We start from the raw sequence: 21,259 nt of genomic DNA, 5'->3' as shown, positions 1-21,259 counted from the left end.
CCTTGCCCTCAGATTATCTTGGATTAATCTGGGATATACTTATATACATGTACATGTAGGCTCTCCCAACAGAACGTAGATTTTTCTGGAGGCAAGGAGAGTTTCATTTTTGTCCTTGTATTCCCAGCACCTATCATAGTGCCTGGCACACTGCTGAAGTTTAATAAATGCTTGCAAATTGCTTGACTGATTTCTACTAAGGAGTTATAGGGAGTAAACTACCCATAGCACTAGGTTTATCAAAAGAAGCCAGAATTGGTAGGGGAAAAACATCTTTTCCCCTACTTAAAGACAATAAAAAAGCTCACTGTACATTCTTCAAATCCTAATTCCTTCCTCTCCAAACACACCATGCAAAACTCTGCTCACTGTATGTGCTTTTATGTTCATGGAGTTTAAAATCCATGTGTATATATAACATCCTATGTGTATCCAGCTTATACATGTTTAGTACCCTATACACATGCAATTTTATATATTTCTAAAAATACTTTCATTCCTTCTCCCAAAGACAACAGTCTCTCCTCCCTATAGGAACCTTCCTAAATCACAACATTAGCTTTCCTCATTCTTAAAAGTTCCACATTCCTATTCTACTATTTCCTCCTTAATTTCTACATGACCTGAACAAGAGTCACACTAAAATGAGTACCTGCTATACCTTTAATTACAGAAGGAATAACCAAGCGATAAAAATTCTCTCTTCTGGACACCAAAAAATACAATAATTATTTCTTTAGCAAGAAAAATGTGAAGAGGATACAAACACCCCCAGTAATGAGGCAAGTCACAGCTTAAAATATAAGAATCAGATAATATTGTTCAATTACACTAAAAGAGACACATACTCATTCTAAAGGTTTTTTATGGCATAAGACTTGAGAAGCCATTTTCAGAGTTTCTCAGTCTATAAAATGTATATTTTGCTGACTTCTCTAATGATCCAGTTAAAGACTATAAGCATGCTTATGAGGTCAAGAGGACACAAAGTATTATGATCTATGTATGGCCTTTAGTAACACTGAAAATACATACATGTTACACACACACACACACACACACACACACAAGCTGGGACAAAGTTAACTCCATTATAAAATGAGGAATTATTTACAGGACTATATGTTCCAGATCTGACCCAAAGCTATGACAAGAGTAAAAAGTTGATTCCATTCAATTCTTTATGTTGATGCTTCTTTTTTGGGGGGGGAGGGAGGGTTTGAAGGGAAGGGAAGGATCTGTGATTTCACTGCGTATGGAACACCCAGTGAGGAAACTCCCTTTGTTTTGCAATTTATAATCATTAAGAGAGTTGCCTGGTAAACTGAGAGGTTAAGTGATTTGTCACTAGTTTGATTTGTGGCTGCATTTAAATCCAAGTCTTTTGTGTCTGTGAAGGTAGTACTCTGTCCCGTATGCCAGGTTACCTCTTACTGTTGAGGCTAAGTATGGTTTTGATGTTCTGGGCACATGTGCTCTGCCAGGTTTACTAACACAACTTTATAAATACCCCTGTTTCATACACTTCTGCTACTTTAAGACCCATAGTATCCTACTTTGTGATGTCATAGAGGATTGGCAGATGCACCCTGGTGTTCTGGTAAATGTTCTGTACTCATACCCACCCCCTCCTCCACCATCCTGTCACTGGAAGGGGCTACTTACAGTAGACAAACAGATGGCAAAGTCCTATTCTGTGGGTGTAAAACCTTCCCCCTTCAGTGTTACCAATGCCTGTGCATGACTGTGCTGGGAAGAATGTGGAGGCCAATGGAAAGACTGCTGCAGAGCAGTTCTCTGAAATGGTTTTCAGGGCACCTGATATCCAGCAAGCATGGGTGTCATGGCAAGGATTTGCCACCTTGGAGATGGTGCCAAGTGAACAAAGCAAGGACACAGAAAAAACAACCTGGGTAGAGAGGTAGCTGGTTCTCCTAAATGGAATCTAATTACAGCAAGTCCCTTCCATTTTCACTACATAAAAGTGTTTTCCTGCATAATCTGTCAGGCATTTCTCACACCTTTTCAAGGTTCCATATACTAATGTTTCAAGCAAACAGGAAGAAAACCAAATAAAGACTTCTTTATACAGCCAAAAGGAGAGTTAAAAGTGAAAACTCATCCTTAGGCAAAGGGTCAGATTAGTAACTGACACTTTCCATCCCCTCAATGGCTATTTCAGACACAGTCACTACCTTTAGCTGCCCAGAATCTTCATTAGAGAAGAGGTCATGTGTGTGTGCGCTTGAGTTCATGCAATAGAATTCAGGTCTTGATAAGCTCTAAGCATAGGGCTTGAAATAGCCCTATGATATAAAATGGAAATGCGTCCAAAGAACAGTTATTAGTAAACTACAACAACGTTAAAGATTTGAATAAAGACCTTTTTTAAAAAATATTTCTTTGCTGGGGGAAAAAGTGAAATATCCAGGAAAAAAAAGCCTTTATGCTAAAATTTATTCATACTGATCAGAATAGGGCAAAATTGTCTGAATTAGGAGACTGGAGGAATCTTCTCCACAACTCTGGGTTTCGATTTCCTCTTTTCGATTTCCATCCCTTCCAATTCTAAATCCTAAAATCCTATATGGAAATTTGCTAGTGAGCTTTCTACTCAAAAGATTTACTAATGAAAGTCCAACTAGAATAAATTAGCTTCTTATTGCAATGTATTCACACCTAGCAAAAGTCATGCTCACCAACTGTGACTTCCAGAATACAAAGTAAAATTCTTGCCAAATCAGTGAACACTAAAGAGTAATAATTATTGCATCCTTCACTACCATAAGTTTACCTGCACCTAAACTTATTCACTATGATGTGGGGGGAGAGCATAAAGGGCATAAATGTCATTTCTAGATACTTATGGACCATTATTATACACCGTTCTAAAAAACAATGACTTACATTTCCATGTACTTTAATCACCACAGCCAGATAAAGCTATTAGTGAAGCATTATTATTCTAATTATACAGATGAGGCAACTGACAAGTTCTCACAGCTGGTAAGTGGTAAGGTGGGCTTTGACCTCACATCTTCATTCTCCAAAACCAATGTTCTTTAAATGAAGATTCATTACACCACACTGTTAGACATTTTGTCTTCCACTGAGACATCTCTCTGTCTCAGAGAGAAGGGGCAAGACCAACAGTTAGTTTCCAGGAGATATTGCATAACCCTAGCAGTAGACAACAGAATTGCTGCATTCAGGCAATATGTCTGCAGTCACCAATATTCCAATTTTCAAACGGACCTGTGATCTCATCAATTTGAAAATTCCCTCCAATAATTTTAGATCACAACTTTCCAGTTATGTACAACTCTCTTCCATGTCTTCCCTAAAGTGTTTATAGGCACAGACATCTATTCAATATGCTGGAGTCTTTCCTTGTTTTCGTTCAATAATGCAAGAATACCAGTGGAGCACTTTGATCTGTCACTCCTCTTGTTACAAGACGAGCCCATCTTCTCTTTCTTTCATGCAATTCTGGGATGGCATTCTTTACTCCTGATTTTCAGAATTCCTTGTTGGTTACACGTTGCAGGCAGCTTATACCCATCACATGCCTTTCCACTGACCTTCCTGTGAAACTCCTCCTCTAATTCTTTCTGGAGGCAGTGGTGTTCTTGGTCCCTCTACCATGCAGAAACATATGTTAAAAATGTTTGAATTAAGAAGATAGGCTTTTGTTGTTAAAGAAAACTTGAGTCAGTAAAAGTGCTTTGAAATGTCCCAAAAGCAATCTAGCCCCTCTTGTCCTTCCTTTTCAACTCTGGGCTCAGCTCACTGTCCATCTGTTCAATCACCCTCTGATAATAAACATAACACATAAAGCAGGGAGATGTACACTTGCCAAAAGTATTCTCCATGGGGATGGAGGAGATCCAGCAGAGTCTAGGTCAATAGGAGAATTCCGTGTGAATGGTGAAGTCCTCCAGATGGTCCTGTTTTCAGATGACAAGGTTGTGATTGCATCAAAGCCCTAAGATATTTCAGAGCCTCCGAGAAGAGTTCCATAATCACTTGAAGGAGCTGACCCGTCCATTCACACAGAAAAGACCAAATGGATGAAGAATGTCTATTTCTAAGATTTCAATGCACATCTGAATGGATAGCCCATAGAGACTGTCCAATATTATGGATATTTGAGACAGACAACAAAGATTATTACAGCATGTCTCTTTAAATTCATTCCACTCTTTAAGAAAACTGCTTGCCCAGTGTCTGGTGGGAAACTCCCTGGCAAGTGAAAACAACAGCAAAGGTAAAAGAATGTTGAGAATTTGGCTGCTGCCTGCAGTATTAGGATGAGCAGCAATTACTCAATTGCCTCGACTGTCAGAGAGAGAAATGAGTATGTGAATTTGGGCAAGTTTTGGCCTGTCTTTTCACTCAGGCTTTCCTCTTTGCAGTATTTGTCACCTACCTCCCTCGAAACCACACTGATTAATAAGGGAAATGAGAATCTGAGAAAATAACAAAGTTTCAACACATTTAGCAGTCTAAAGCAGAGGTGTATACCTTCTCCCTTGAATTCAGACCAGGTCATGCAGTTAAGATGGTTTCTAGATTTCAGTTTTTAAACATCTTCCAGACGATGACCATGTTTTTGCAGTCTTAGTTATTTCATATGAAATATAATTAAGGAATAAAGTAACATGTTCCCTTCAATCAGGGTTTCTTAACCTGATTCCCATTAACTTTTAAACATATCTTTATAATTGCATTTCAATATAACTGGCTTTCTTTGTATTCCTAAATATTTTATTACTTTAAAGGTATTACTCTGAGAAGGGATATAATATATGCTTCACAGACTCCCCAAAAAAATCCATGACAAAGAAGGTAAAGGACTTTTGGCCTAATGTTTGTAAGGGACTTTGCAAACCTTAAAGTGATATACCAATGTCAGTCATTGTTACTAAAAGTCTTTTCCTTTATTCTATTTGATTAAAACTAATGCCAACGATCCTGCCAGTTCCCAAGGATCAATACTATCAAAGTGGGAAAGGACATCAAAAATCATCTACTCCAACATCCTAATTAAAGAGATGAAGCTATAGCAGAGTGGTACTTTGCTCAGTCACACAGCTGGTGACCGCACTGGTTATAGAATTCAGGTCTTCTGACTCTTGCACCCAAATTCTCTCCTCTACTTTAGGCTACTTCTCAGTTAAGAGATAATATTTAATCCTTTTCTAGTACTTCTATCACTGGAAAGGACCTCAGGTAAACATCTGATCAAGTCCTCTACCATCAGGTATTTCTTTTCTTCATTTTCATTTTAGAGATGAGACACCTGATTCCAAGAACTTAAGTGATTTGCTCACTGCCATCCAGTGAATGGCCCAAAGGGAGCTGGAATTTGTGGGTTCCCGTACTCTCCCTTTAACCAATCAATAAACATTTATTAAGTGCTTACTACATGCCAGGAACTGTACTGAGCTCCTTTAGCAGTCTTTCTTCTACTACAACATGGTATGGATGTCCTGGGATCTTCACGTATAAAAATTTAACCATGTGCCTATAATATTCACTTTACTGAAATACTTGGACAATTTCTGGACTTGTGTTTATGTCATAGATCTGGTAGCAAAATCACCAAAGTGTGCCTAAAATGCAGGAATTTGCATTTAACATATGAGCATCTAATGGTTGAAAGCAGAAAATATCCCTTTTGTTCTCTAACTATATCTAAATCACTGGCAAATCCATTTACTTCTTCCTTGAGAACACCTTTATAAAATTAATCTGCTTTAATCCTACTGCAAATACTTTACTTACCTTTAGAGCAGAACATAGTATGAGCCCCATCAATGGTAACGGTATGGGGCAGTCCAGGGGATTTTCTTAGAAAGTTTGAAAATTCTGGGTTTGACAAGATTATGGGATCTCCTGTCAGTGCAAGATTACAAGCATAAACTCCTACTGGAAAAACACCATGTGTTCTGTATGTTCAGTTAAAATTCCTAGCACATTATAAGCACTTGATCATCCCAACTCATTTGAACAAAGTTTAGTTCAGGTCATACTTCCTCCATGTAGCTCTGCCTTAAATCACCAGCTCCTGTAGTTTCTTAAAGACAGGTGTTGCATCTCTCCAATGTGGAGATTCTTTTCTTTTTATCATGGCTGTGAAATGTTTGTGAAATGCCTGCAGTCTTTGTATGGGAAGCTAAATAAGTTACCTCTTATAGACAGGGACTAAGTAGACTCAGGTTTCATCTATCCCTGCCAGAAATTCCTTTCTGTTTTGAATCTGAGATGTTTGTTTATGGTTTTTTGTTTTGAAATGCTAAATAAGATGGGTTCAGTTTCTTGTTACAGCCTACATCCTTTTTTTACCTCACTATAGCCAGGAAAACTGGCTGCTATAGAGCTAAAGCAAATAAAGAATTTTTAAAAAGAGAAATCTCTTAAAATTCTCCTCCCCTTTCTTAGCTGCTAAGAAGTAAAATTTTACTTAAAAAGATATTAGACAACCAAATAATGTGCTTAATGTTTCTTTCTCTATGTTTAGAGATCAAATAAACATATTCAAGATAAGCTACAACATTCAAGTGCTTTTTTTTTAGATCTGACCAACATACATATGGATATATACAAAAATATATTTGTACACACACACATTTAAAAATAAGTCTCATAAATTTTAAGGAAAATGGGATGGCTGTTGCTTGTCTTGTGGTAAAAATTTAAATCTGTCAAAACACCTGGGTAGTACAGTAACAGGACAGCTAGGTGGTACAGTGGATAGAGTTCTGGGCCTGGAGTCAGAAAGACCTGAATTCAAATTCAGCCTCAGACACTTAGTTGCTCTGTGACCTGGGTAAGTTACTCAATCCTGTTTGCCACAGTTTCCTCATCTGTAAAATGAGATGGAGAAGGAAATGGCAAGTTCCAGTATCTCTGCCAAGAAACCCGAAACAGGGTAACGAAGAGTCAAAAATGACTGAACAATAATAATAGGCATTAGAGAAATTCTTATTTAGTTATTAAACTGATTTAATAATTATTTATTATTACATTATAATTATGTATAACATAATATACATAATTATATATAATATATAAAAATGTAATTATTATGTAAGTAATAATTTAATAAAATTAAATATTCAGCACTTTTTACAAAATAATAAACAATGTGTTTCAAAATATAGGTAGCTAAGTTAGTTTTAAGGGCCAGAGAGTTGTCTACTTCAAATCCTATATTACTGTCTTTTATACCCAATATAATGCCATGGATTTCTATTTAAGAAACACATACTTATCTCCAGACAGGATGGCAAAATCAGTTAGGAGTGTGCTGCCCAGATCTTCTAGAAAGGAAGTACACCTTAAGGACTAAAAAGTCAGGAGCTACCAATGCTCTGATCCCAGGTCAGCATCTTATTTGACTGTGAGGTATACACAGGCTCACAAAAAGACTCACATCTTCAGTAAACTTATATGAGAGTACTGAAAACCAAAGGGAAGGAAGGAAAGCTAATTGGCTGACAGCAGCCTTCACCTGTTCTCATGATTTCCAAATGTATGGTAACTTCATTCAGCATCACCTGTTTCTGTTTCCTTAATGTAGTGAACCCTGAGCCTTGTTTTGTATATTCTAAAATATCTCCATTTACTTCAAGAGCTGTCATAAAACGTTTAAACAATATGAAGTTTATATTTAATAAATATATATGTGTATCATCTAATGAAAATATATGTGCATTTTCCAGAGAGCTGGTCACAATAATAATAACCGACATTCATGTGGTACTCTGGGATTTACAAAGCATTTTACCACAACAAATCTGAGAAGTAACTAGTACAAGTAAGCATCATCAGGTAAAGTAATGGTATGCCTTCCACTATGCTGGATTTGGAGTTAGAAGGGCTGAGTTTGAATTCCAATTCTGTTTATTTCCTACATGATTTTGTATGAGTCACATCTTCTATGGGCCTCATTTTCCATATCTGTAAAATGAAGGGACTGCTCTCTAAGAACACTTCTAGCTGTAATTCCTTTGTTCTTACTATTCTCATTTTATGAATGATGAAATTTAGGCTTTTTATACCCAGGTTTACTGACACAAAGTTCAGTGCTCTCTCTACTACACTTTGTAGCCATCATCTGAGTTATTTTATGTTCAATAATAATCAGCTTGTGGAGGTATTTTTTAGTTATGGTCTTGTTTGAACAGTGTTCTCAGCGATTTTCAACCCTTATTCTCTGACATAACTTCAGATGTTTATTTCATTATTAACAATAATAATAGCTAACATTTATATAATAGCACTTTAAAGTTTTCAAAGCACTTTTATATATATATATATATATATCATCTTATTTGACCCTTTGCAATAGGTGCTATTATTATCCCTATTTCATAGATGAGAAAACTGAAGCAAAGAGAGGTGAAATGATTTGCCTCGGGTCACATAGGTAGTAAGTAGATGAGGAAGGATTTGAACTCCAGTCTTTCTCCTTTCAAAGTTTAGCTCTTGAACCTATGGTACTTACTTGGCTGTCATCCTTAAGGATCAGTTTTGTTTTAGGAGGTATAGTTTGCATACATGGTTCATGTGAGGAAGGGGAAGAACAATCTTTTGAAGAGTATATGCTTGACTAAGAATATGAGAATGGAAGAGAATGGGGAGAAAAGGAAGAGGAAGACAGAAAAAAGAAGGGGAAATGTGAGGAGGCAAGAAAAAGCTGAATCTCTGCTCTGTTTTAAAAAGTCTGTGATAACTGACTTCAGTGTTACTGAATGTGAAGATTTAAGGGTTCAAGCTGAATGACAGGGAACTGGGTCCCCTGCTGATCACTAAAGTGACCTGGCTAGCAGTGTATCAAGGGTGACAGAAACACTGAAGGGGTCTATCACAATAGCACCAGGTCAGAGAGCAAGATGCTATGTACACAATACCTCCTGCAAATTACTCTAAAAGAAAATGAAACAGAATATTACAGGCCCTAGAAAACATAAGTATACTCAAAATAAAAAGTTAGCCCATTGGTACAAAGGCAAATATAGGTCTTCTCAGAAACATGGCAAAGAATGGGCTAATCCCTGATAACTCCAAATTTATCAGTATTCTGATACTCTCTATGTGGTATGGAGATGAATTGGGGCTTTGCTGGAAAGTCAATTACCCAACTTGTTGAACATTAAAGAAAATAAGGGAAATAGGTCCAGCCAGCTCTCTAGAAGCATATTCGACACAAGGAACTTTTGTAATCATTTTCATGGGACTGGGAATTTGTTTCCCATTAAGAAAGGCTTAAAGTTGTTTTCTTTTTTTTTTAAGAAAGCTTATTTTTTTTTTACTTTGGGGTCCAGAATGTAACTGCATAAGTTAAATATCACATTGAGGATACCTTTAATTACTTCTGCTAATAACTCACTAGTAAAGTATACCCCCAAGTACCACTATTACTGTATGTGTTTGTCCTTCGTTGCTGAAGAAGACCATGCCATCAGAGAAATGATGGCATGACTTGCACTTGACTTTGTTTGAGTGAGGGAGGGCTATGCAGGTCACCAGCCTCACTTCTCCTCCAGAGCCATCTGAACCCAGTGACCAGACATTCATCAGGATGACTGGAGATGACCCAGGATGAGGTAATTGGGGTTAAGTGACTTGCTCAAGGTCACACAGCTAGTGAGTGTCAAGTGTCTGAGGTGAGATTTGAACTCAGGTTCTCCTGACTCCTGTACTGGTGCTCTATCTACTGTTCCACCTAGCTGTCCCATACCCCCAAGTACCTGAGTGCTACCAGAATGGCAAAAAAAAAAAAAAAAATTAGTGGGGTAGAAGAGTGCAAAAAGTTGAAAAGAATTTAAAAGGGAGCATCATCTCAATAGCACTGAATTCCACAGTACAAATAGGCATTATTTTCCCACTCAGAAGAAAAAAAAAAGAAATGCCATAAAATCATAACCACACTTTTGAACTACAGTTCAGATTTAACAATAGAATGATTTCTTATTTATCAGTAAAAACTATAGTTTGATCTATATTTTATAAACTTTCTTAAAGATGAGCAGGATTCTCCTCCATCCTGGACCCTATCCTGAAGGGAAACTCTAAATTTCTATGAAAAATAATTCTTCATACAATTCATCTAGCAAACACATGTCACGAACTATTTGGTTTTTCAAAGCTGCTAACTTTGTTTATTTCTTATCTTCTTAGAGTGTAAGTAAGCTCTTTGAAGATAAGAACTATGTAAACCTCTGTACTGCCTAAGACTGCCTCCAGGATCCCTCTTCTCTAATCCATACTTCCACCAAAGAAATTTTCCTGCTGCATAGCTCTGATTCTTCCCAAACTTCATTTGTTGCATCATTTACTATATGTGTATGTATATATTTGTGTTTGTACACACACACACATACACATACATTTAGTCTCTTCTATTATAATTTAAGCTTGTTTGAGGGCAAAGACTGAATTTTTCTTTGTATCACCAGATCAGATGATCAGTGCCTAACGTGTAGCAGGTGCTGAAGCTTGTTGACTGATTGATACTAATGCACTTCCCTATTGGAAAAAACCTTCAGTAGTTCCCCACTGACTAAAGTCTGCTCAGTCATTTTTCAGTTTTGTCCAATTCTTTAGGAGCCCATTGGGATTTTTCTTGGCAAAGATACTAGAGTGGTTTGCTATTTCCTTCTCTCGCTCATTTTTCAGATGAGAAACTGAAGCAAATTGGGTAAAGTGACTTGTCCAAGGTCACACAGCTAAGACCTGTCTGAGGTGAAATTAGAACTCACAAACTTGAGTCTTTCTGATTCCAAGTCTGGCAGTCTACCCACTGTGACACCTAGCTTGTCTCCCTATTTCTGGAAACTATGCTTCTCTTAATGCAACCCAGGATCACAGCTTTTTCGCTGACCCCATCACACCAGTGATTCATAGCGTACATGCAGTCCACTAAGCCATTTCCTCACCCAGATCACTTTCAGAAATTGCCATCTATCCATATTATACTTCTGAAAGTGATTATTTTTTGTACTCAGGTGCAAGACCTTATATTTATCCTTATTGAATTTCATCATGTAAGATTCAGCCCAATGCTATGACCTTTCAAGATTTTGGATACTGATTGGATAACTATCCTGGATAACATTCATTGTCTTAGCTATCTGTCCCATATTAGTCATATAAAAATTTGATTAGACTATCTATTTCCTTGTCCATATTATATTGATAAAAATGTTAAAAAAGCACAGTACCAAGCATAAATCCCTCAGGATTCAAGCCACTAACAACTACACTTTGAAAGTAATCACCCACTCATTTCTGAATTCATCTCATTGTATAATCCTATAATACATCTCCATCTTTTCCACAAAAATCCTATAAGATACTTCATCAAAAGCTTTACTAAAATAAAGCTAAACACTATCACAAAAGTCTTCTAATATACCAGTCTTGAAATCCTGTCAAAAAAAAAAACAGGAAAGAAAAGGAAATCAGGTAAATCTGATATGACCCTGATGAAGTCATGTTGGCTTTCTGTAATCACTTTCCCTTTTTGTTCGCCAATCATCTCTTTAACGATTCATTCTAGAATATTCCCAGGAATCAAACTTATGCTCATTGCCTATAGTTTGCACTGTTTTTTTTTTTTCTGTTTTGAAAATCAGATCAACCAAGGCTCAGAAAAGTTAAGTGACTTCTTTTGTCAGTGAGCTTCAACAATTTGATAAGAGATGTACAACATGAACATGAGGACAAGCTTACCAGAAATGAATGGAAGGTATTTTTCACATTACATGTTACCACCTCCTTAGAGAAGTTTGGAAATTGGAAATCGCTTTCCAAAGAATGGTTGACACCATGCCAAATTCTTCTGCCCTTATTCAAAGAATTATAGAAATAGAGTTTAGGAGTTTCAGGAGACCTTAGAGTTCAGTCCTTTTTCATATATGTTCCCATTTTCCACGCTCTCCTGCCCTTACTATTATAATTGTTTACATTTTGCCTGTTCTTTGTGACAGCTTCACAATTCCGTAACTGCCATACACTTAATTCACAAGTTGTACATTCATTCACCTGGATCACCAACATTTTAATAAAGTAAATACATAGAGAGCATTGTGTACCATATTACTAACTACCTGCTACCACTGGACATGCTGTCTATAGAGTTTATGGTTTTTCAGACAGTTTTCCTTATAAATCCATGTGGTTCACAATTTATAAATACACTATTTTCCAAGCATTTATGGATCGACTGTCTTGGTTGTTAAATTACTTTAGCAAGTGAGTGTACTGAGCAATATTTTCTCCTTCGGGAAATATGAAATTTGTTTAATTTTTACTAAAATGTTTTAAGTACTTCAACTTTTTCAAGATATTGAATTGATGTTTCAGTAGCTTGCTAGTCCTTTGTACACCAATACACACAAATGAAGGTCACTCAGTCCTGACGATTTGTATATGTTTTACAAGTAGTCCCCAGTGTTTTGTCAATATTTACTTTTGGAAGAACTAATTATTTCCTTATTTACTTATATTTGTTTCTCTTCCCACACTGTATTAACATAATTTTATTAGATCTTTGTTTGTTTCTCTCCAGTGGCAGCTCAGAGATTTCTTTACTGAAAGAACTTAGTGATGAAAATAAAAGACACCAGTGGGGAAACAAAGTTTGGAGCTTTGGATTATGCAATTTCCCTAACTCTGCTAGAAGTGCACCAGCTTCCATGCATCCCTTTCCATCCATTAAATGAAAACTATAATAATTACTGCCTTCCTTAGAGGACAAGGTCTTAATGAGAATGTCTACCGAACCCTGTGAACTTTACAGATAGTCTTATATAGCAGCCCTGCTTCAACCCAGTCATTCTGAGTTTTCTTGGTCTCTGAATTCTTTTCTATCAAAGTACTGTAACAGCAGTTATTAAGTCAAAACAACTTTCTAGCCAAAATAAGACTTGCTACTACAGATGTGATCAAGGCAAAGAAAAGGACGCTTTAATCAAGTGTGTAAGTCCTGGAATTCTGCTTCCCTAATCACTATGGAAGGAGAAGGTAGCTGTGCACTTCTGAGGTCTAGAAAGTAGTTTTTTGGATTCCAGTAGTGATTTTTTTTTTTATTTGGAGCAATGAGTTTGGGGATGATAGGGGCGCAGAGTAAACAAACTATCATGGCAGCATCTCATTTCATGTCTCTTTGTTAACATGAGGCCATAACTATTTTAATTCCTTTATGTGGGAAATTCAAGGTAGAAGAACCATATATTCTCAGCTACTCTAGCTCCAACCACTACCTGTTTCTCCACTGCTAAAAGCATTTCTGTTATCTCTAGACTAAGAAAAAGTTGGATCTAATAAATCTACAAATCTCTTTAACATGTTTTTTATCATGAAATAAATCTTTTATTGCCCCCATCAAAACTTACCAGAAAATTAAACTTGTATGTTCTCACTATTTCCCAGATCCCAAATATAACCTGAAATAATCTTCTTAGCCTTTTTATGCCAAAAATTCCTGTTGTTTCTAGACATCTTCTCACTAGGTGGGCAGCCTTTTTAAGAAACAGGAATAATTTTTATATTTTTGTTTTGTTTTTGTCCAGGTCTCTGATTTGATGGGTATAGGTGGATCCTTCTCAACTAATGCAGACTGGCATCTAGTAGATAATTTATAGACTTATAGATGTATTATAGGAGGCACTGAATGGTTAAGAATTCTGTCTATAGTCATACAGCCCATATGCATCAGAGGCAAAACTCAAAAAAAGTCTTCCTGACTTCAAGCTGGGAACTGTACCCACTACATGCAACACTGCCTCTGGGCAACCTGGGATACTAAGAAATTAAATAGGAAGACCTGGAACAAAGGGTAAAGATGTATTGTGTTGAGATCTAGAATAGGGGTTTATAGAATGAATTTTTAAAAAGTAGCAAACATCCAATATATTTCAAGGAGGATCATTCAAAAATGTCTCATGTGAACAACTGGATTTAAGAGTTGTTACTTGCCAAGAAAAAGAAAGGTATGACGCATGGTTTTCAAAGAAAAAGACTTCTGTCTGCATATGTGTATGCATGCTTTTATAAATACACACACTTATGAGCATGCTCTTCTATAGTCCTCCTTTGATGATTCCTTGTGAAGCGGCATGACCTAGAGCTTAGCATAGTGCTCTACACATAATAAATGCTTAATGAACTGAATTGGCCAGGTGTACTAGAAAAGATTCAAGTACAGATGATGATAGACTATTGTCTTTTATCTTCGCATCAACCTAGTTTAGTTCAGGAGTTCATCATCTGAAGGTTGGTCACCTGATTATGGCATGGAGGGGATGTAATCTACATCAATGGCAGAAGAAATCAACACTAGTGAAATCAATGATCTGTGAAGTACTCCAGTGTTCTCACACAGAAATACACACACATATACATATGCATGTATGTATGTACATATATATGTGTGTAGATACATCTAGATATTCATTTATGGATATTTTTAGTACTATATGAAAACCCAGACAATATTTAAGGTAGAAATATCTTTAATAGATCAAACAGAAGAAATTGTTATGTTATCTTGCAAGACTTACACTAGATCTCCAACCCCCACAAGGAAACCCTAAAATCATCCTGTATAAATCTGGTCCTTTTCCTATACCATTGCCTTTGTTTAGCTCCTTGCTAAATCTCAGGCCCGCTGCTTTTGTGTCAATAAAGCTCCCAATGGCTACAGAAAACAAAGAAATTGTTATGTTGTCTTTACTTCTAAAGAAAAATGTTTTCCAATTATTCATTCTACAGGACCAATCAAGAAAAAGTTTATCTTTAAAATCTAAGGTAAGAAGACAAAACCCATAACCTAGTTATGTTTTGGTTTCTGTCCTTAGTTTATATGACTCTGACCAAGTTACTTAGCCTTATTAGATGATCTAATTCCTCATTTTTAAAGTATGGTTAAAAAAATACTACCTTTACAAAACATATGAGAAAGTAATTAAAATTATTATGAAGCTGCATATACTGTACTTCAATTTAAATAATCAGTTCTTTGAAAACAGGGAGATGAATCATGATACTATTTCCATGTTATAAATGATATGTTTTCTCAGGGAAGCCAATAACAACAATAATAATAAAAAAAAAAAGATATATTTTAAAGGAGTTTACATTAACAGATACAACCAGTAGGGGTCATTTCAGTGCAAAAATTGCAGCAAAGACACTAACATGAACAAAATACATAGGATACTGTTGATGTTGGTTACAATAATTACTATGTTTCTACCTGGTGAATATCTGAATAAAACTGGAAAACGAGTGAAACACCTGTCACTGTGGAATTTCCTGCAAAACAACAGAAAAGAAGAGGGAAAAGCAAGTATCTTCTGGATAATTGTTAGCACATTAAAGATTTTCTTTCAGTTCTACACAAAGGAGAACAATAGTACTTCTCTATCATATTTTTTTCATCAAAAGGGTGGTAATCACTGAAGTCACTAGAAATTTACAATTTACAATGTATGGCTAGTCTTAAAGATGTTTCTAGTAGCAATCTGATCAACTGCCACTATCATTCTTGACAGCCTGAGTAAATCATATATATAACCTGAATCTGTGTCTTTGTAAACTTTGAGTCTCTTGAATTTGAAAACACAAATGTCTTGCTACTTTCAAAATTCTAAGAAAGGTTCTGAAGAGCTACCTTAGGTAGCTAAAAACAAATCTACCAGAATTAAATCCATTGCTACGGAACAATAATTGAAATACAATCATGTCAAACAACTCTTCCAAGCATTTTCCATAGGAATACCAAAGGCATGGAGTGTTACCAGTGGAAATGAAGCTATGTAGAAATTGCATCACTTCAGAGGAATGAAATGCTCACCAGCAAGTGCCAAAAGAACTCCATACTGTGACATGGTAAAAATGTGGCCAAAACATTTGATTACTGTAAAGATTCTCTGTGCTTTTCCTTTCCTTCACCAGCTTCTGGTGAGAAGAAATAAAACTAAGTTAGAACTTGATCTCCAGTACATACAAAAAAAATTAAAGCCAATGAAAAAATCCCTCCCTGAGACTAAAGCAATTTTCTTGTGCTGTCACAATTTTCTAACTTTGCATTTTCTCTGAAGACAAATCGATAAAGTTGGATTGTCAAAATATACTGGGTAACAACAAATTCTGGGTAACAACAAATCAACACTTTTCTAGAAGAAGATCTGTAGGTACTTTCTTAGAAGCAAAAACTTTGCTCAAGTCAGAAACTGATACTAAATGTTGAATTCCAAAGTGGCACAAATAAAGTAAATAAAAGCAACCTGAGTTAAGTCACTGTCATAAGGGCAACCCTGTCTCCTCTACCCTTGTTCTTCACCAATTCTGAAGCATGGCCTATCATCATTACTGCTACTAGCTTACAAACCAGAAGATTTTTCTGACTTTCCTGTATTATCCAGACTTTCAAAAATAAAGACAAGGTAGCATATATCTAAATATAATTTATTCCTAAATAAAGGGGGAAATGAGCGTTTAAATCTGTCACTATAACCATTTTTGCTTTAAAGTTTGACAAATTGTACCTGAATAAGAAAAGTATTCTGAAACTCTGAAACTACAGCCAATTTTTAAAAGCCACTGAAATAATTCTTCCCTTACCACCTCCTAAATTAAGCTATGGAGGAAGGTGACAGAAAGAGGGGTAGTTTTCCCTCTTCCCCTCCCCTTCCATTCCCCCACCATTCCCTCAGTCTTTCATTGGCAGGGAGTGAGTCTGACTTTACAACTTATTCAGTAAAACTGTACCAAATAGCATCACCATCTACAGCTCAAAGGGGATTCCTCTTTCCCCTGGCGTCTACTTGAACTTCTCTAAGTCGTACTGCATAGCCAAATAAAATTAACTTTCTCTCTCCCCTTCTCCCCCTTCTGGGCAGTGTGGTCAACCTTGGGAGGGAAAGGCAAGGAAGCCGAAATTTAGGCTGACATCCACCAAACTAAGAAAGCTACTGCTCTTCTCATCGAGGGCTACCCATGACAGTCTAAACCTAGATGGGGCGTGGATGGGTTGGGAGCAGCGTAATACACAAAATGCTGCTGAAACAGAAGCAGAACAATCACTGCTGTCAAAAAAAAAAAAAAAAAGGACCAGCTCCAGGATCAAAAAGGCAGCAGTTATCTGATCTTGAAACCAACAGCAAATAAGGGGCCCCCAGCAATCAGCAGCTCCCCCATTCGGGCTCCTTGGACTCCTTTTCCTCGAGGAGAAAGAGAAGCCTTTGACCGTTTTCAATAGGCAAATAAATGAGTAACTACAGTATGCAACTTCCCCAGCGCTGACATGTTCGGGAGCTGAAATTGATTTATATGCGCAGGGAGGAGGAAAGGGGAAGAAGAGAGGCACACACAAGGAGAGGGAGCTCCATCCACGGGGAAGACTTTCGTGTACGGTATTCTGAACGTTGTTTCACACTGCAGTATCGGGAGGGAGGGCCGAGGAGGAAGGAGGGGAAGGAAGAAGAGGGAGAGGAGGTAGGGATCAAGGCCGGGACTTCCCCCCACGGAGCAGCCCGCGGGCAGCCTCTGCAGTGCCCCCCGAACAAGGCGCAGCAGCCTCCCGGACCACAGCCTGCACCACCCCGTACAGGACCAGGCTATTTAATCCATGGCAAAGCCAGGACACCCTCCCTCCCTCCCGAACACACACAGGCACACACCCCAACCAACACCCCTACGGGCGGCAGGAGGGTGTGTGGGGGGCGGGGGGAGGAGAACACCGCCCCACACTATTCCCCTCCCCCCCAAAAACCCGACTGCAGCAGGCAAAAGGGACAAGGAGGAGAAAGGAGGCGGGGGCTCTGCTGGGGGCGGCGGCCGCCTCGCCTCCCTCCTCCGGCCCCTTCTTGCCTCGGATAAAGTCTCAGCTAAACTTTGTTTAGCGGAGTGAGAGCGCGCCGAGGTTTCGGGGTGGGGGGGGAAGGATGGAAGGTACGAGAGCTGGGCCTGGGCCGAAAGGTGGGAGGGGGGCGCGCTCACGGTACCTTCACAAACGCCGACTTCGTACTCGGTGATGGAGTCGCCATTGAGCGGGGGGCGGATGACACAGCGGAGTCCCCGGTCGCAGGCTCCGTGGAGCCCGTACACGCCGCCGCAGCTCTCGTTCCTCTGCCGGGCGCACATATAACAGCAGCCGCAGATGCCCTGCACGATGCTGCCCGGGCAGTTCTTGGGCTCTTCGCACTTGGACTCGTCGCAGGGCAGGCACACCAGCGCCCGAGTGCCCGAGCGCGCCAGCAGCAGTAGCAGCAGCAGCGGCCCCAGCAGCGCGACCAGGAGGTGCCCGCAGCCGGCCAGCCCCCTGCCCCCCGCCACCAAGTACATCCTCTTCTAGCGCCGCCGCCTCCTCCTCGCAGCCGGGCCGGGAGTGGAGCGGGCGCCTTCTCTTCCTCCTCCGGGCACGCTCGCCCCGGCGGGCGCCCAGCCGGAGCCCACGGTGGCCGCCGCCCCCTCCGGCTCCCCCCGGCGCGCGACTCCCCAGCCGGGGCGAGTCCCCCCACTCCCTCTTCGGCCCGCGCCGACCCCAATAATCCCACTACGGTTGGCGCCTGCCGCCGCAGCGGTAGCTTCCCCTCCTCCTCCTCCCAGGAGGGAGGGAGAAAAAAAAAGAGAGAGAGAAAGAAAGTTTCCTCTCGGCAGCTCCGGTTCAGCCCAAACTTCTGGCGGAGGCAGCGGCGGCCGCGCTGGGCTCCAGCCCCGCGGCTGGGCGGAGGTGGCGGCTCCTCCTCCTGCTCCGAGAGCGGTGGTGGCCCCCGCAGGAGCAGCAGCGGCGAGCAGAGGCGGCGGCGGCAGTAGCAGCAGTCCCCCCTGCCGCGGGCTCCCCGCGTCCCCGCCTCCGGAGCCGGACGGGAGCGGTGGCGCAGGCTGAAGGTTCGCGGTGTGCGCCGCCTAGTCCGCTCTGCGCGCCCCAGCTCGCCTCCCTCCTTTCCGTCTCCTCCGGGCGCTTGTTTATGGCTCTCGCCGCTCCGCGGCTCCGGCTTCGCCCTCCCCCATCCCTACCTCATCCCACAGACCTCGCCCCCACCGGCTCCGCGCGCCGCTCATTGGCTGCCCCCCCCACGCCCCCTCGCCTTCCCCTCTCTGCCCCCTCCTCCCTCCCTTCCCAGTCTACCCTATTCCTCTCCTCACTTGCCGCCTCCTCCCTCACGCCCCTTTCCACCCGAAGCCGGCCCCGCTGCGCTTGCAGCCAGCCCGCCTCTCTCCTCCTGGAAGCCACACCGGGGACTGAGACTAAGAAGATCGCTTAGGCTGAGCCCTAGGGGTCCCAAGCCACCCCCTAGCTTCGGGGAGCCCGGCGCGTGGATGCGCGAACCAGAAGAGGCTGAGTCCTGGGGTCCCAGACCCCACGACTGTCTGCTCTCTCCCAGCAGTGGCCTGGAAGCCCGAGTGAGACGCTTCACATCCAGAGACAGCGCTGGGTCCGGATGCGTGGTGGAAAGAATGGGGAGGGGGTGGAGGGCGGACACAGACCTCAGGGAGTGGGGGACCACCGCTGCCACACTAGGGAAACCAACAGCACCTGGCCACCCGTCGCTCCTGCAGTCTGCCCGTATGAGACTGGGGTACGTCTGTGAAACCCAAGGAGGCGAGGGATGAGGAAGGGAGGCGATTCCACTTAACCCTGGACAGTGTATTCAGAAACCATCTTCCTTTGGTCATCGAAATATGCTTTCCAAAAGGTGTTATGTAATGGAGTTTCCTGAAGCTGGAGGGCTCTAGGGCTAATCTGCTGGTGATCTAAGTGATTAAAGCCGTCTAGGTAAATATTATGCAGGAGTAAAAATGTTGGGTATTACAGCTAGAATTAAATTTGTACTGCCCTGTTCCTAATACAGTTGCATGTTTATTCACTCCAGTGTTTCTGCTAACTTGCAATATTCTCAGGAAAGGGTGACCGCAAAATAATAGGACCAGTTTTTTTCCTTCCTTAGTAAGGCCAGTTACAGGTTTACTAAAAAAGCACTTAACGTGCTTTTTGCCTAACGTCTAATACCATTTTAATATGCCATCAGACATTGTTGTCAGTTTCTTTACAAAGCTCACAGAGTAAAATAAATGGTTTCTAAGGGATGAAAATTAGGAATTAAATTAAGGTATGTGATGCCCTGTGTGATCCATCACATATAGAATTCATTCATTCATTCATCTGTTAAGCTCCTATCACGTGCCAGGCAGTGTGCTTCCTTCTAGGACTACACATATATGAAGACATAGATAGATAGATAGATAGATAGATAGATAGATAGATAGATAGATAGATAGATAGATAGATAGATAGATAGATGTGAATGAGCCCCTTCTTTCAAGGAGAAACATTTGAAATTATGAAAAGTACCTTCACCAAGATTCTTTGCATAAAAGATTTTCTCAGGAATCAATCCATATTATGATCTGAATGGAGTCAATCAAATGAATGACCTGAGGTGGGAACAAGATTTTCCAATCAACTTGGGGGAAAAAAATCTACTTTTAGGATCATTAGTTGTGAAGTGAGTCACTTATCATCCATGGGGATTTTAAGGTGCAGAAAAGTGCTGTCTGAGAAGATACTGAATCACGACAGTAGAGCAGCAACAAAACAGTCAAACTGTAGAGAGAAGAAACAAAGACTCCTTTTGAGATCTGTCAGGGGACCAAGTTGAATCTTAAGAAGATTTGTGGTTTAACCACCAGGATCCAGAACTAGTATCTCAGAGTTGTCAATGAAATGACCATGGAGGCACCAACAATAGATGCCAAGTTTTCTATTACAAGTGCCAGGGGGGAAAGTGATGCAAAATCATGTTCATTTATAACCCCTGAATTAATAATAAAACAGCAAGTATTTATTAAGCACTTTTTACATGACAGGCACTTGGCTAGATACTAGTGGTACAGATATAAAAGGAAAACAAGCACTAACTTCAAGGAATGTACAGGAGACAAGACCTTTACAGAGTGGGGGCCAAGGAAGGGAGCTTTGATCTAAGCAATCACAAGGATTCTATGTGAAGTTATAGGAGAGTAGATTATCACACTCTTCCCAGTAGTAATGGTACTCATTTTATTATGGTACTCTAAGTGTTAAAAAACTGGAAGCCATGGGAGAGAAGAGGACAAATGGCAAAATGCCTGTCTTGGTTAGGCCCTGGTATTCTGGGGAAAGGCTGAGTGGCAAGCTTGCCCAGAGGGCAGTTAGACTTCTGGCATTTAGAGGTATTGAAAAATGAAATGGGATGACTTG

At 40.1% G+C, this 21,259-nt stretch overlaps 1 protein-coding gene across 5 annotated transcripts in view; it reads right to left on the bottom strand.

Annotated features, from left to right (window-relative positions):
• CRIM1 (cysteine rich transmembrane BMP regulator 1) overlaps nt 1-18,501 on the bottom strand; it is a 250,286-nt gene extending 231,785 nt beyond the window's left edge. For all 5 annotated transcript variants that reach the window (XM_072634147.1, XM_072634148.1, XM_072634151.1 and 2 more), the window contains exon 1: nt 18,021-18,501. In XM_072634147.1, coding sequence (XP_072490248.1) covers nt 18,021-18,360 — 340 coding nt within the window. In that variant the 5' untranslated portion in view covers nt 18,361-18,501. The remainder of the gene's footprint in view (nt 1-18,020) is intronic.
• Between the last annotated feature and the right edge of the window lie 2,758 nt (nt 18,502-21,259).

This window comes from Notamacropus eugenii, chromosome 1, assembly GCF_028372415.1.
Source record: "Notamacropus eugenii isolate mMacEug1 chromosome 1, mMacEug1.pri_v2, whole genome shotgun sequence".
Taxonomy (NCBI): domain Eukaryota; kingdom Metazoa; phylum Chordata; class Mammalia; order Diprotodontia; family Macropodidae; genus Notamacropus; species Notamacropus eugenii.
This window is presented reverse-complemented; position numbering and strand designations above follow the sequence as displayed.